At 37.2% G+C, this 13648-nt stretch overlaps 1 protein-coding gene across 8 annotated transcripts in view; it reads left to right on the top strand.

The window, feature by feature from the left end:
• The window catches only part of CNTLN (centlein), a 185606-nt gene that overhangs the window by 83290 nt on the left and 88668 nt on the right, over positions 1 to 13648 (top strand). For all 8 annotated transcript variants that reach the window (XR_007630627.1, XM_050329960.1, XM_050329959.1 and 5 more), the window contains exons 10-11: positions 3889 to 4010; positions 6719 to 6844. Coding sequence is in view for 7 of the 8 variants with exons in the window: in XM_050329960.1 (XP_050185917.1) it covers positions 3889 to 4010; positions 6719 to 6844 (248 nt within the window). In the remaining variant the exon portion in view is untranslated. The remainder of the gene's footprint in view (positions 1 to 3888; positions 4011 to 6718; positions 6845 to 13648) is intronic.

Here is a 13648-nt window from a genome sequence, read left to right as displayed (position 1 = left end):
AGAGTGTCCACAGTTTTTATACAGAATTGCCTTTGTGTCTGGACATACTACAAAGAGCATGCGTGATTGTGCTCTTGTTTACAGAAGAGAATGTCCAAGTAAATAGGGGTACTTACTGGGTTTTAAATAGCGAATTATCAAGCTGCTACTTAGAATGGTCCAAAGCATAACTGCATCAGTCTGCTTTTGGGCTTTAAGAAGTGGGTAAGAGTTTTGTTGTCAAGAGTAGATATTTGATATGAGCTAAGAATTCTCCCATATTATGTTTTTAGAATTGTGAACGCTGGCATAGCCCAGAGGAGATAATTCTGGCTGTACAGGAAAGCTCTCAAAAGCAAGCAGAGCTCTTCCCATTGAGTTTTCTCATCCTATTTAAGTTCTGAAGTTTTTGGAGATAATTAAAACTAGGTTATATAGATCTCTCTTTCGGCCCACCTTAATACTTGTTCATGTGAGCAACACTACACTCACATTTAGCTCAGATTTTCTACTTCATGTGTGGTGCTCGATGCTGAAAATAGATTGGCTTGTCCACATAACTATTTGTGGAAGAAATTCTTTTTGTAATAATGAGTATGTCACTTCTTGTAAGCCTAAGAATAGTAGTTAAATAATTACATCAGTATAATTTTTTTAATTTCCTTTCTGCTATTGTAGAAGTTGGTACAGGTCAATTTCAACAAAATTTTGAATTCGTTATTAGAATCTTTTGGCTTGTCTGAGATGCCTGCCAGAAAAGAATGGTTTTTGTTTCACAGACAGTTGGATTTTTCCTCTTGCAGATTGGACTTATTGTCTTTCATTATTGCTTAGGAAGTACTATAGAATGACAATAAAGAGCTGGAAAATAATCTGGAGGTCCAGCACTGATAGAAATGGTTGTTCTGTCCATTTCTGCAAATATATAGAAAACTGTGTATAAGACAGTTTATTTATTAAATATACTATAATTCAATCAGAGAGAGATAGATCTAACAGACTGTGGACATTTCAGTGTATATTTAAGATTCTGAAGTGCTTAATTCAATAAAGAGAGTGATTAGGACAGTTAATTGTCTAATTTCTATTTCTGCAAGAGCAGAGCAAGTGATAAAGGAAGGAAATAACTGTAACAGAACGGATAATAGAACAGGTAAGCAATAATGAAAAATGTAGATTCATAAATAGGAAAGGCCAAATTCTACAGTTGGTTGCACCTCTGAAAGGGCATTGACACTAATAAGCTTCTTAGAATTTATGCTGAAGACATTATTTTCCAGTACCTTGGCAGACTTGATCAGTTTTTACTAGCAATATCAAACAATGTCAGAACAATTGTTTCATGAACTTCTCTTGAAAACACAACATCTGTAATTGGATTCTTATGAAAATTTCCTGTTGTAGTGTGAAGCACAGCATGCTAATAGTCTCTGTGGCCTTAGTCTGAGATTTATCTTGCTATTTGTGTGATTGGTTTCTTCAGCAAAGCCTTTGACACTGTCTCCCATAGCATACTCCTGGAAAAGCTGACAGCCCGTGGCTTGGACAGGAGCACTCTGTGCTGGGTTAGGAACTGGCTGGAGGGCCGGGCCCAGAGAGTGCTGGTGAACGGGGCTGCATCCAGCTGGGGGCTGGTCACCAGTGATGTCCCCCAGGGATCAGTGCTGGGCCCAGTCCTGTTTAACATCTTTATCAATGATCTAGATGAGGGGATTGAGTCCATCATCAGCAAATTTGCTGATGACACCAAGTTGGGAGGGAGTGTCAACCTACCAGAAGGCAGGAGGGCTCTGCAGAGGGACCTGGATAGGCTGGAGAGCTGGGCTGATTCCAGTAGGATGAGGTTCAAGAAGGCCAAGTGCCGGGTCCTGCACTTTGGCCACAACAACCCCTGCAGTGCTACAGGCTGGGCACAGAGTGGTTGGAGAGCAGCCAGGTGGAAAGGGACTTGGGGGTGCTGATTGACAGGAAGCTGAACATGAGCCAGCAGTGTGCCCAGGTGGCCAAGAAGGCCAATGGCATCCTGGCCTGGATCAGGAACAGTGTGGCCAGCAGGAGCAGGGAAGTGATCCTTCCCCTGTCCTCAGCTCTGGTGAGGCCGCACCTTGAGTATTGTGTCCAGTTCTGGGCCCCTCAGTTCAGGAAGGATATTGGGGTGCTGGAGCAGGTCCAGAGAAGAGCAACCAGGCTGGTGAAGGGACTTGAGCACAAGTCCTGTGAGGAGAGGCTGAGGGAGCTGGGGTTGTTTAGTCTGGAGAAGAGAAGGCTTAGAGGTGACCTCATCACTCTCTTCAACTACCTGAAGAGAAGTTATAGCCAGGTGGGGGTTGGTCTCTTCTCCCAGGCAACCAACAACAGGACAAGGGGACATGGGCTCAAGCTCTGCCAGGGGAAGTTTAGGTTAGATGTTAGGAAGAAATTCTTTACAGAGAGGGTGGTCAGGCATTGGAACGGCCTGCCCAGAGAGGTGGTGGATTCACCATCCCTGGAGGTTTTTAGAAAGAGATTGGACATGGCCCTTAGTGCCATGATATAGTAATTAGAGTTGGATCAGGGGTTGGACTTGATGATCTTGGAGGTCTTTTCCAACCCAATCTATTCTATGATTCTATGAATATCATGGTAGTATTTATATGAACCACTTAAAAACAGTCAGAAGTACTTTTTAAGCAATTCTAAGTTTATAAATATGTCTGGTTTAGAAGTTGTTTCAGGAAAAAAAACCTACTACCACCAGTTTGAGAAAGTTTTTAATGGTCACGTCACTTTATACATGCTTCTGTTCCTAAATCTTTTTGTGTTGCCTGAGTCACTTCCAAAACTCTCCTGCAATTTTTTATGTAGTAACATTTGAAATTCTAGCTGGTAACTTCCGACTTTGTGCATTGTGAAAGTGGGGCTACATTTAAAAGCCAAGCACTTAGTCTATGTACTTTGTAGTTGCAGTACTCTAGAAACCCTTACCGGTTTTTGTAGTGGGATTTTATTGCTTACTACTCTGGCTATTGGTGTATCTTAGTTATTGACTAGTGCTGAAAAGTCCTCCTTGCATATAAGCAGTAAATACTTGCAGATAAAGTATTGTGGTTTACTTAGTTGTATAGTTACCCTACAAGCAGAGCTTCTATTGAAGTGGAAATGAAGCTCTGAGTGCAAATATTGCTGCAGGATAATGTCTGGTCAATTCTTCATTGCTGTATCCCGAAGTTTGACTTGCTTGATACTGTGAAATACTTCTTTGTTTTTTACAGCACTGTACTGTCATTTGGAAAAAATCTTTTTTTTAAACTTAGATTATGTTATCCTGTAATAGAAATTGAGGTGTATTGTACTTTTTGTTCTGTACATTTTTTGTATGGTTTTGATGATACAAAAGCTATTGTAAAAATTGGGTATATTTCTTGTTTGCTGCGTTACTAGAAGACAAAATCTGGGAGTTGCAGGTTTATGTATATATAGTCAGAAACAATATATGAAGAAATACTGAAGCCTTTAAATTTAGGGGCTCCAGTATTTCCCTTGAAAATACAAAAGTCAGTTTTCCATTGGGGGGAAAAAAAAAGGTAGTTTGGAAAAAAAGATGGTGCCAACAATCCTTTTTCTGTCTATATATTTTTAGATATATTAGGCCAATGTATTCCTAAGGTGAAAGCTGACGTTTTGGTAGTAGATTTTTTAGATTTCTCAGCAGCATGAAAAAAAAATCTAAGTTAATTTTGCCAAATTAGCTGAATTTTCCAAAGTAGTAATAAGAAAACTTTGATCTCAAAGACTGTAATTCCTGATCTTTCTATTTAGATTTCTGACTTACTTAATAGTTGCTAAAAGAGAACTTCTGTTTCATGTGGTCTGTGTGACAGTCTCTTGCGTTTTGACCAACTCTAATTCAATTTTTCTGCTTTCATACAGACCCAAGAAACTGATGAGCTAAGAGCAGCCTATGAAAAACACAAAGAAAGACTGCAGATGTTACAGACCAACTACAGAGCACTAAAAGAGCAATTAAAGCAGTGGGAAGAGGGTGATACCAGGTAAGTTACATAGCTCATTAAAAACATTTCCCTTACACAAGAAATCTGAACAGAAGTATTATATAGGTATTGAAAAGAGAATTTGAATTGAAGGAAGCAGCTGCTATGACTATGATCAAGAGTTTATCCCTTGCTGAAGCAGAATACATGGCTTATCCCTGTACGAGAAGAATTGTAGTTGCAACCAAGAGGAAATGTATTGAGCTGACACCTTGACTTATTTTATTTAGGGTCTCATTGTGAGCCTGAGTACTGGACGAAGGTCTGCTGGGGCTGCTTACTTATGTTTGTGTAATTCCCCAGTCAATTATTTTGTTGACTGTGTCTGGTTTTAATTTTCTCTAACACAACAGTTACTGATTATGTTTCAAATAGTTTTAAAAAATCGTTTTATTCATTAAAAATATGGAAATAACAGCCTCTCTAACACTTCGTGATTCAAATATTAACTGAATCCCATCCTGAAATCTCCTTCCTAATAGGGGAGAAAGATAATATGTGCATGAAAGCAGGCTGGTTTTATTTGTTAAATTATTTAAAAATGAATTATTGCTGATAATTTTACCCAAAAAATTGCAGTAAAGATCTTTATTAATGGAAAGAAGAAAGGCTACTACATAAAAATTCGTATGATGAACATTCTAAGTATAATTCCCCCTTAAATTCTATACAAAACAATGAAAATTTTATGCAGAACTTTTTTTTTTTCTAAGACCCTAGCAGACAGTTAGAGTGTTTGGTAAACAAATGCATTTGAAATTATGAAAACATTTCATTTCAGTTATTGACACTCCTGTGTTTTGGGACTTGGTTCAAGGAAGTAATTTTCTTGTAGCTTTAGCAGAACTTTGGCTCACTAAACGCGTATGAATTTTACTTAAAAATAATCCTTTTTGCAATTAGAACAATACTGACTAATCTTGACACAAACTTTATAATGCTCTCTGAATAAAAAGAGAGTCACAGAAAATGCTGCAAAACTGGTAGCTGTTCAGAGTCCTACTGATAAACTGTCCCTCATATATAAGTAATACTCTGGCCTATATGAGTAATTTGCATTGCTTTGAAATACTGTGGCATTTACTTAAGAACGGTTTGTCTTTTAAAACGACAAAACAAGTGTGGATGAAAATGATGGTAAAGTACAAAACCACTGCACCATTGGTGATAGCACAGAAGGATTTTTTGAAATATCCAAGCATAATTACAAATAAATTTGTTTAAATTATAATGAAAAGGTGCTTCTTATTTAGGAAAAAAACATGCATGATTTTTTCTTCTAGCTCATTATTTTAAATGGAGTGCAATCTGGAAGTGACTACTTCCAGGATGATAGTTACTATATTCAATGAAATTATTTAATTCTGTGTCTATAGCTAAATAGGCATTCATGGTCCACTGAGAGGCTGAGACTGAAAAGATAAAAAAATTCAACCTAGATAAAGACAGTAAAATCAAACTTGATATACAGTGAAGCATTGAGTGTTTTGGTTCTGATAGTTTTTTAAAAGATAAATAAAAAAGAACAGGAAAGAGAGACAAAAGCAACTTCTGTTTCTGTTTAAAATAAATAAGGCTAACTTGTGACGTGACAGGAATCTATTTGGGGAAAGTAGGTATTGGGTAAAATGTAATGATGAATCTTCATTCATTTGATTTTTCATATATATTTAAGATAAGCAGAAAATAACTGTTTTTTAATTGTAATCATAATAGAATTGTATGCAGAGGTTTGTTTTTTCTTTTTAGTTTGCTTAAACAAAGGAAAGTAACTGAGGCACAAATAAAAACAATCTATAACAATAAGACTTATTTTGGTATCTCAAAAAGCTATATAGTGCTGGTGTAATGTGAATTGTGCATTAAGAACTCAGTATCAGGTCCTTATGTGGCACTTCTGATCCTTTATGTGATGGAGGACCCCATTCTCCTTATTCATCATAGATTAGTATCTGTTATCGAGATGGCAGCTGATGGGACCTAATCCACCTGTCAGTGTATGTACAACTTGCACTGATGTACGTGACTGCAAAGATGATGGGGTCCTTAGGAGGTTATCACATTCTCTAAGACTGTTCTATGCCCAGTAGGAATTCAGATTACAGAGAGTTTTAAAATGATTTCACAAATAATTTTGAATACAATTTTTATCTTTTGCATTATTAAAATACATAAAAATATTTTAATGACAGAGAAACTGTTATGTATTTTAAATTTATTTTTCTGTGCCTTTAAATCCAGTATGCTTTTTCTTTATACATCATCTTGTCCATAGACAGTTTATTTGGGTGGTGCCCATTGATCTGTAGAACAACACTTTGATTTAGAGTAACCATTAGTGCAACTTCCAGATTGGTTTCCCAGGGCATTAGGGGAGCTGGTGGCTCCCCATTTTTTTTCAAGAGATGATGTGATGGTTTCAGCTTCTGCTTTCTCATACTATTATTTTAAGTAATGTTGATAGAATGTGGGTGACACTATTCTGCCACACGTAGGTTGAGAGGCATGGTGCCATACTGGCACAACATCTGTCTGAAACTATGCTATTGGACTTCTTTGTACTACAACAGTTAAGGTTTTGTGCCTCATAAAACGTGTACTTCATACAAAATGTAGATTCAGTAGATGCTGTACTTGAAAATTTGTATTTTCTGAAAGCAAAACATATAGGTATTTGAAAACAAACAACCTGGTTTTCTCATAAACAGGCTTGAAAACAGTAAAAGCAGATACCAGCATGCAGACTCCTGTCAGCTTTCTCAAGAGGATCCTGACGTGGTGTGGAATGAACTGGCTTTTTTCAAAAGGGAACACAAAAAGCTGTTGATTGAAAAGTGAGTTTGCTTCTTAAAAGGTGTTTAAGTAAAGAAAAATACTGGGTTTTTTTCTGAAGATAGTACTTTGCAGACCACATAAGAAGAATTCCTTGCAAAATTTCAAGACAAAAACATCTACCAAAAGCAGAAAAGGAAAACATCAGCTCTTTTTTTTTTTTTTCCTTCTCCCCCACCCCTCTTCCCCCTCCCCCTGAAATCAGTGACAAGTTACAAGTTTGCTAGCACTAACAGAAACTGTATTCCATGATCTAGGGATTGTGTTAATTAATGTGGCTCTCATCTGTTGGAGGTGTCGCTCTTCATTAGCCTGTATTTTACACACTGCCGTGCTTCATTTTTGGAATGAGGTGGTGAGGGGATAACCTAGCCAGCCATCCTTGTTTGATCTCTGTGATACATACGCAATGCAGAATGCCTCAGCTCTCTTGGTTCCCTGCCCTGTCCTGCTAATCCCAGCTGAGCTCATTATGGTGTAGCCTTGCTGCTACTCCTGGAGCCAGAGCTGTCCAAGCTAATTACTGGTAGCAGCAGAGCTGCCTGTTAAGGGTCTGGTGTGGATCTGCTAACATGGTCCTTGGTAGTGACCTGCAAAAAGCACGAGGGAGTTGCTCTCTTTCTTGCTGTGCACAGCCTGTCCTTTGGGTTTAGTGCTGATCCCTTCACACAGCTCTTTCAGCTGTAGTAAGTGTAAAACTTGGTGAAGGAAACTCTTACTTTAGAAAACATACAGTTTGCTGCTTTGATCTCATAATTCATAGGCTATTATACTCAGCCAGACAAAGTAAGAAAATGTCCTTTTATACTAGACAAAAGGAAGTTAGTATGGTATAATTAGCCCTTTGCTACTATTTAACACTTTCTGTAACTCAGGTTGATTTTTTTTCGTTTTAATTTAAGAATCAAGACATCATAGAGAGTTTTATTCAGACTTTGTTTTTGTCTGCATTAAAGAAAATGTGTTTTCCCAATGGGTCACAATGTAAACCAATTTTGTGGCGATACCATGAAGGCTGTTATCACAGAATTTCAACAGCAGCAAATTGTTTTGTACTATGTAAGTCCTCGTGTTGCCTTAGTGTATTACAGACAATATTGCCAGTAGCTGTGTTACATGAGATGTTCTTATATCTGTCAGTTACAATTGTCTGCCTGTTCTTGTCACTTCATTGTCACCTTTGTTAGCTGTTTTGAAACTATAGCAACAAATTATCACATGTAATTATTTTGTGGGTTTTCTTTTTGTATTTTTATATAGGAAGGAACACTTTCTTGCCGTATATGTAATTGCAGTTTTAATTCTCCTTCCATCAGTAGAGAACACGAGCACCACAGGCAGTAGTGACTCAGGAGCAATAACATAAGCCTTCTTTTTCACACAAAGCCATGCAAGACAGATTGCTTATGTATTGTACACACCCTGAAGGTTGGTACAGTTAGACTGCTTTTTTAGAGCTCCTGTGCACTCACATTTATGGGAAACACTGTTATGTCTTGTATGTTGCAGATCAGTGGCTTTGACTAGATTGTGGTGAGGTGGCATGAGCAAACAGAACACAGAATTTATAAGACAAAATAGGTTCGTAAAATACTGCACAGTACTTAGCAATAAGCCAGTATAGCATTGTGTTCATTAAGGTGAAAAGGACAGACAAAATTAATACGTAACTGCTGTGGGGTTTATATCTGTCTTTCGCTAATAATGGCTGGTTTTAATTTGTTGAAGCAAGTCATTGTTTCAAGATCTGAGCTCATTTTCTTAAGAAAGTCAACACTAAATTCAGTGTACTTCTTAGATCTGTGGATAGGGCTTCTTTATATTGCATGCATTCTTTTTTAAGCTCTGTGGATAACAGATATGATCTACTGAGTTGTACCAATTACTTATATGTATAATTTTACGAAGTGTAAATAAATCATGTTAAGCTATAGTTTTTGTGGATGCACTTGATTTGATAGACCCTACTGGTTGTTAGCTTAAGTTGATGTGGAACACTTGTCAAAACCAATGCAACGTTGCTTAAAGAAGGGTGTCTGTGTAGGAATTTCATTTTGGTTTAAGTACTTTTAACTTTGAATGTGTAATTTCTGTCTCTGAGTAGGCCAAAAAGTAAATGTTAGGAAAATAGGATTATTATAGTTGTTGTTTGTTTATGTGTTTAACTTGTAAGAAAGGTTTTCTCTCCCACCCTCTGAGGGCTAGAGCAATGATGTAAAATGTCTTTAGTCTACACGTATGTGGATCTGACAATTGATGGATAGTAAATACATTTTAGGGTAAAGCCAGGGAAAGCTGGCTTTTTTTTTCTGCTCCTATGCTCCAAAGTGGTCATTACAATATTAGCACACTGTAAATAGTCAGTTTGTAAGTTATGAAATCTGTTTTTAAGTCAGGAAAAACTGAAGTTGTTTGGGAAGTAACATGTTCTAGTGGTGCCTAATTCCAAATCCTACTGAAATTGGTAGAAAGACTTTGAGTCAGCCACTGCTTTCTGTCAGGTCAAATATCCAACCTAAACCTCCTCTGTCACGACCTCAGGCCGTTCCCTTGGGTCGTGTCACTGGTCACCACGGAGAAGAGATCAATGCCTTCCCCTTCTCTGCACACAATATTCAAGGTGAGGCCACACCACTGCAGAGCAGAGCGGGACAATCCCCTCCCTTGACCTGCTGGCGATGCTTTGCCTGATGTCCCCCAGGACATGGCTGGCCCTCCTGGCTGCCAGGGCACTGCTGACTCATATTCAGCTTCCCATCAACCAGGACCCCCAAGTCCCTTTCCATGGCACTGCTTTCCAGCATCTCATTCCCCAGTCTGTACAAATATCCTGGATTGCTTGGCCACTAATGCTAGTTGAGCAAGCAAAAACAATTCCACAGCTCTGCATGGATGTCGCATTTTGGTCTTCACACATGAGTCATTTTCCCAATGAAGTATGCAGTACTTGGGTTATGCTGCAGTCATTTTTTGTTAGTGTCATGTTGTTGAAGGCTACAAAAGCGGGTATTGTATTGAAGTTCATATTCTGTAGTAAGAATAACATGAAAATAGTCATATAATTTTACAGACAGAAAGATACATTTTTATAGCTATAGATATAAACATATATGTCTATCTCTCCAGTATGTTTCTTGAGTTTTTAGATAGATTAGTTAAACCTCGTCTATGAAGTGCTAAATGTTGCCCTACTTTCTGTGGAGTTGTCTTGAATACACATCCATAGACTTTTTTTTTCCACTTTACGTAGAATCATCTTTGTAGCTATATTACTTTCATTTTGCTGGAATTCAGGGTAAATTAGTATGTAGCATGTCCAGTTGAATGACTACTTGATTGCAAGCTGGCTAATTTAAACTACTTTGGCATTTCTATGTTAAAATTTAGTTTGCTGGAATATACGGGTGCCCTTTCCCTTTGGCCTTTATACAGAGACTTCAGAAATGTATATATAACTATATATAGTTATATATATAACTATATAGATAACTATTGTGTAAGCTTTACAATTTTTTATCTTTCATTCTGTAATTATTTGTAGGATGTCTTTTACGAGATACCAGCAGCACTGAATTATTTGACATAGTACATTCTTCAACATTAGGCATTTTGACATAAGTCATCACTTTCACAACTGACTGGAAATTTTTCCATATGATGTGGTCATATGTAGCTAGTGTTGAGGACATGTTTATGAAGTGAAAGAGATAGCCACATCATTCAAAGAACCTTTGGTAGTCATTCTTTCCTCTGAGTGCCTGTGCAGTTGTGTGTGTTAGCCATGAAGGAATTGGTTCTGGATCTTCAAAGCATGTGGCGTCACTGCTCAATAGCATCCTTGCTCTGCTATAGCAGCTATTTAATAAAGGTCTCCTATTAGTTTTGCTTTTTCAGGAAAATAAGACCTCATGATTTGTGATTTCCTTATTCCTGTAGAGTCAAAGCAACTGTTACATACCATGTGTTGGGATGTCACCACCTAGTTGACAAGAGCCTAACTAGGGGCCAGCAAGAGGCATGTGATGCCTCTTGCCTTTTCTAGCTATCAGAATGGCTATGGTGGAGGAAAGCTAAATTAGCTGTTCTGGAATGGTGGCGGTAAGAAACACAAACCTAGACTTTATTAATTCATGTGCTTCGTGAATGTATCTTTCCCTCTCCCCTCTCTTTTTTTCTAGAGGACCTGCTGAAATAATGTAGTTCGGATAACCTTGACTGTCTCTCACAATAGGAAATACCTGATCATCAAAGACTTTTTTATTTAAACCTCCGTTGTTGTGTGCAACATCCAAATACCACAGTATTTTTATTTTGTTCCACCGAGTAGCTACATCATGTGTCAGATTAATTTGGAACAAAGTACATTCATGCAAAATCAGTGTTGAAAAGTGTCACCTACAGCCTATAGCCCTTCTGATTTACATTTTATCTCTGTAAAGTAATTGTTCCGATTCTCAGTTATAAGAGAGCTGGAACATAGCAGACATCTTACTGCAAAATACTCAAATCTAGTAGGTCAGGGTTCTTGTTTACTTCTTTCTGCAATTAGTAATTCTGTAGTACAAAGGGATATATAGTTAAAATGATGATGTGTATGTGTTTGTTTAGGTTTTGGATGGGAAAAAAGATGGCTAAATCTGAAATGCCACCTTTCATTGTACTGAAAGAAATTGCAGCCAAAATTCTGCTGCTGGTGCTGGGACTCTTCAAAAGGTTGTGACAAAAGTGCATACTCACTGTACAAAGAGTGTGTACAAATAATGTAAAATGTAAGAAACCAGCGACATTAGGTGTACTGTGAGGTGTAGTTTTAAAAGACCTTTTAAAGGGACCAAAGTCAGCTGTACATGCCAGATGAAGTCATTTAGTGGCTTTTACATAATGAACATACATGGCCCTTTTTGTGAAGAGAATTATTTTCTCTTCTGTAGAAAATTCCATTTACATTTTCACAAGGCAATATGTCAATTTTTTCCAATGAGAGCGATCAGTCAGGGACGATGAGATTAATGCCTTTTAATGGTTAAGCTAGTCTAGAGCATTTTTTACCAGTGTCTACCAGATCTTGTAATTTCTTGCATTTTAGCTAACAGACAAATTTGGGGGCTTAGTGTGTTTTTTGAATCATATATGTTGGTGTTTTTCATTTGTTCTTCCCTGTTTAACCAGACTTTTCTTGTCTGCGGATATTTGTACTTCAGTGCCTTCTCGTACATGGTGCGATTGTATCATACTGAAAACATACAGTCATGCTGCTAAATGTTTTCTTGTAATACAGAAGCAGAGAAAGGCAGACTTGAAGTGGCATTACTGATAAAATTTGGGCATTGCAGGGGCTATAGCAGAGAGATGGTGAAGGAAGGACTCTATGTATTAGCTTCCCATTGTATTGCTTGCACAGAACTATTGCCTGCCTTGCTGTTGCACCAGAGTGGTTTCTGTAGATTATCTAAGTGGCTTAGAAATGAATTGTTGTACCTTTGGTAAGCATACTGCCTGCAAAAGGACTATCTTTTTTTGCCTCTGTGGCCCAGATAAAAAGTCATCAGCATTTTTATGGACATGTCTGATTTGTCAGTCTACAGGTATTATGTATATATAAAAGTAAACAAGTGTAAGTGTGTCTTGTTAAAATACACTGAATGTTCATAGAAGAGGCCTATAAACCTACAGTCTGTAATACCAAAGCACACCAAAGCTAGTAACATATCAGACTGCTATATTAAGAGAATAAGGAAGGAGTAACTAATGTAAGTTTCTCTGCAACACCTTCAGTTAGGTTCCTGGGAATTCTGTTAAAGGTAGCAGTGTTTGGTGCTTTCTGGCAAGATGAATTTAGCACACAGTGCTTGTTTTCCACTTTTTCTTTGCATAGTACTGATTTCGAAGGAAAATCACAAATTTTCATGATTACATCTCATTTTACCTAATCCCATATGGAACTTCAACAACTGAATTTTGGTAAGATGTTGAGACATTTTCTTCAAAGAGTTTGGATTGTATTTTACGATGAAAATTATAAAGCATTGTTTATGTATTCTTGTTTTATTTCTTGGACTCTTTTCGCTAAAGTGTACCATATTAGAATTCTAGAACCTCAGATGTGGAGCTAAGTAGACCTTTATTATGATCTTTGTCATAAACTACTTAGCTCTCTTTTGTTACATGAGGCAGAGTATGCATATACATGCAAAAGTTTAGCCTGTCTTAATGCTTTTGGATCCTTTTAGAATTTGTAAGGAATTCAGAATACATCTTCTAAGAAGCATGGGGTTTTTTTCAAACACAACCACATGAGAATAAACATGGACTCATCCAAATTTTCCTAAAACTCAAATATTTCAGTGTAAGGAATAATTTAAGAAATTGATTTGCATCCTTACTTTGTGTTTTTGGAAACCAGCTCCATACTAACAATAGGTGTAGGCAATAGAGGCTTTAGTGTGTTGTCATCTGAGGTCTATATAAAGGCTAAAACCACTGATGCAACAATAAAGTTCTCTTGATATCCACATAATAGAGTCATCATCCTCTATGCTTCTCTGTGTTGATTCCAGTAATACTTCAGTCTTGGCCCTTGAAGTTGAATCCATTCTGAACTAATTACAAGTAAACACTTGCAATTATGAGACTGTTAGGATGATCTTGTTATAAAGGAATGAAAAATTGCAAATTAAATAATGAAGGTAATTCACACAATGTAACATATGTATTTTCTTTAAACACTTTTTGGTCAGTCTGATGGATTTTGTGCTACAGTGAAACACATTCAAGATTACTAAATGGTAGATAAAATTTTAGGCATG

The sequence above is a fragment of the Myiozetetes cayanensis genome, unplaced genomic scaffold, assembly GCF_022539395.1.
Source record: "Myiozetetes cayanensis isolate MyiCay16 unplaced genomic scaffold, myiCay2020 scf4, whole genome shotgun sequence".
Taxonomy (NCBI): Eukaryota; Metazoa; Chordata; class Aves; order Passeriformes; family Tyrannidae; genus Myiozetetes; species Myiozetetes cayanensis.
Note: the sequence above shows the minus strand (reverse complement) of the source record. Positions and strands in the feature narration are given on the sequence as shown.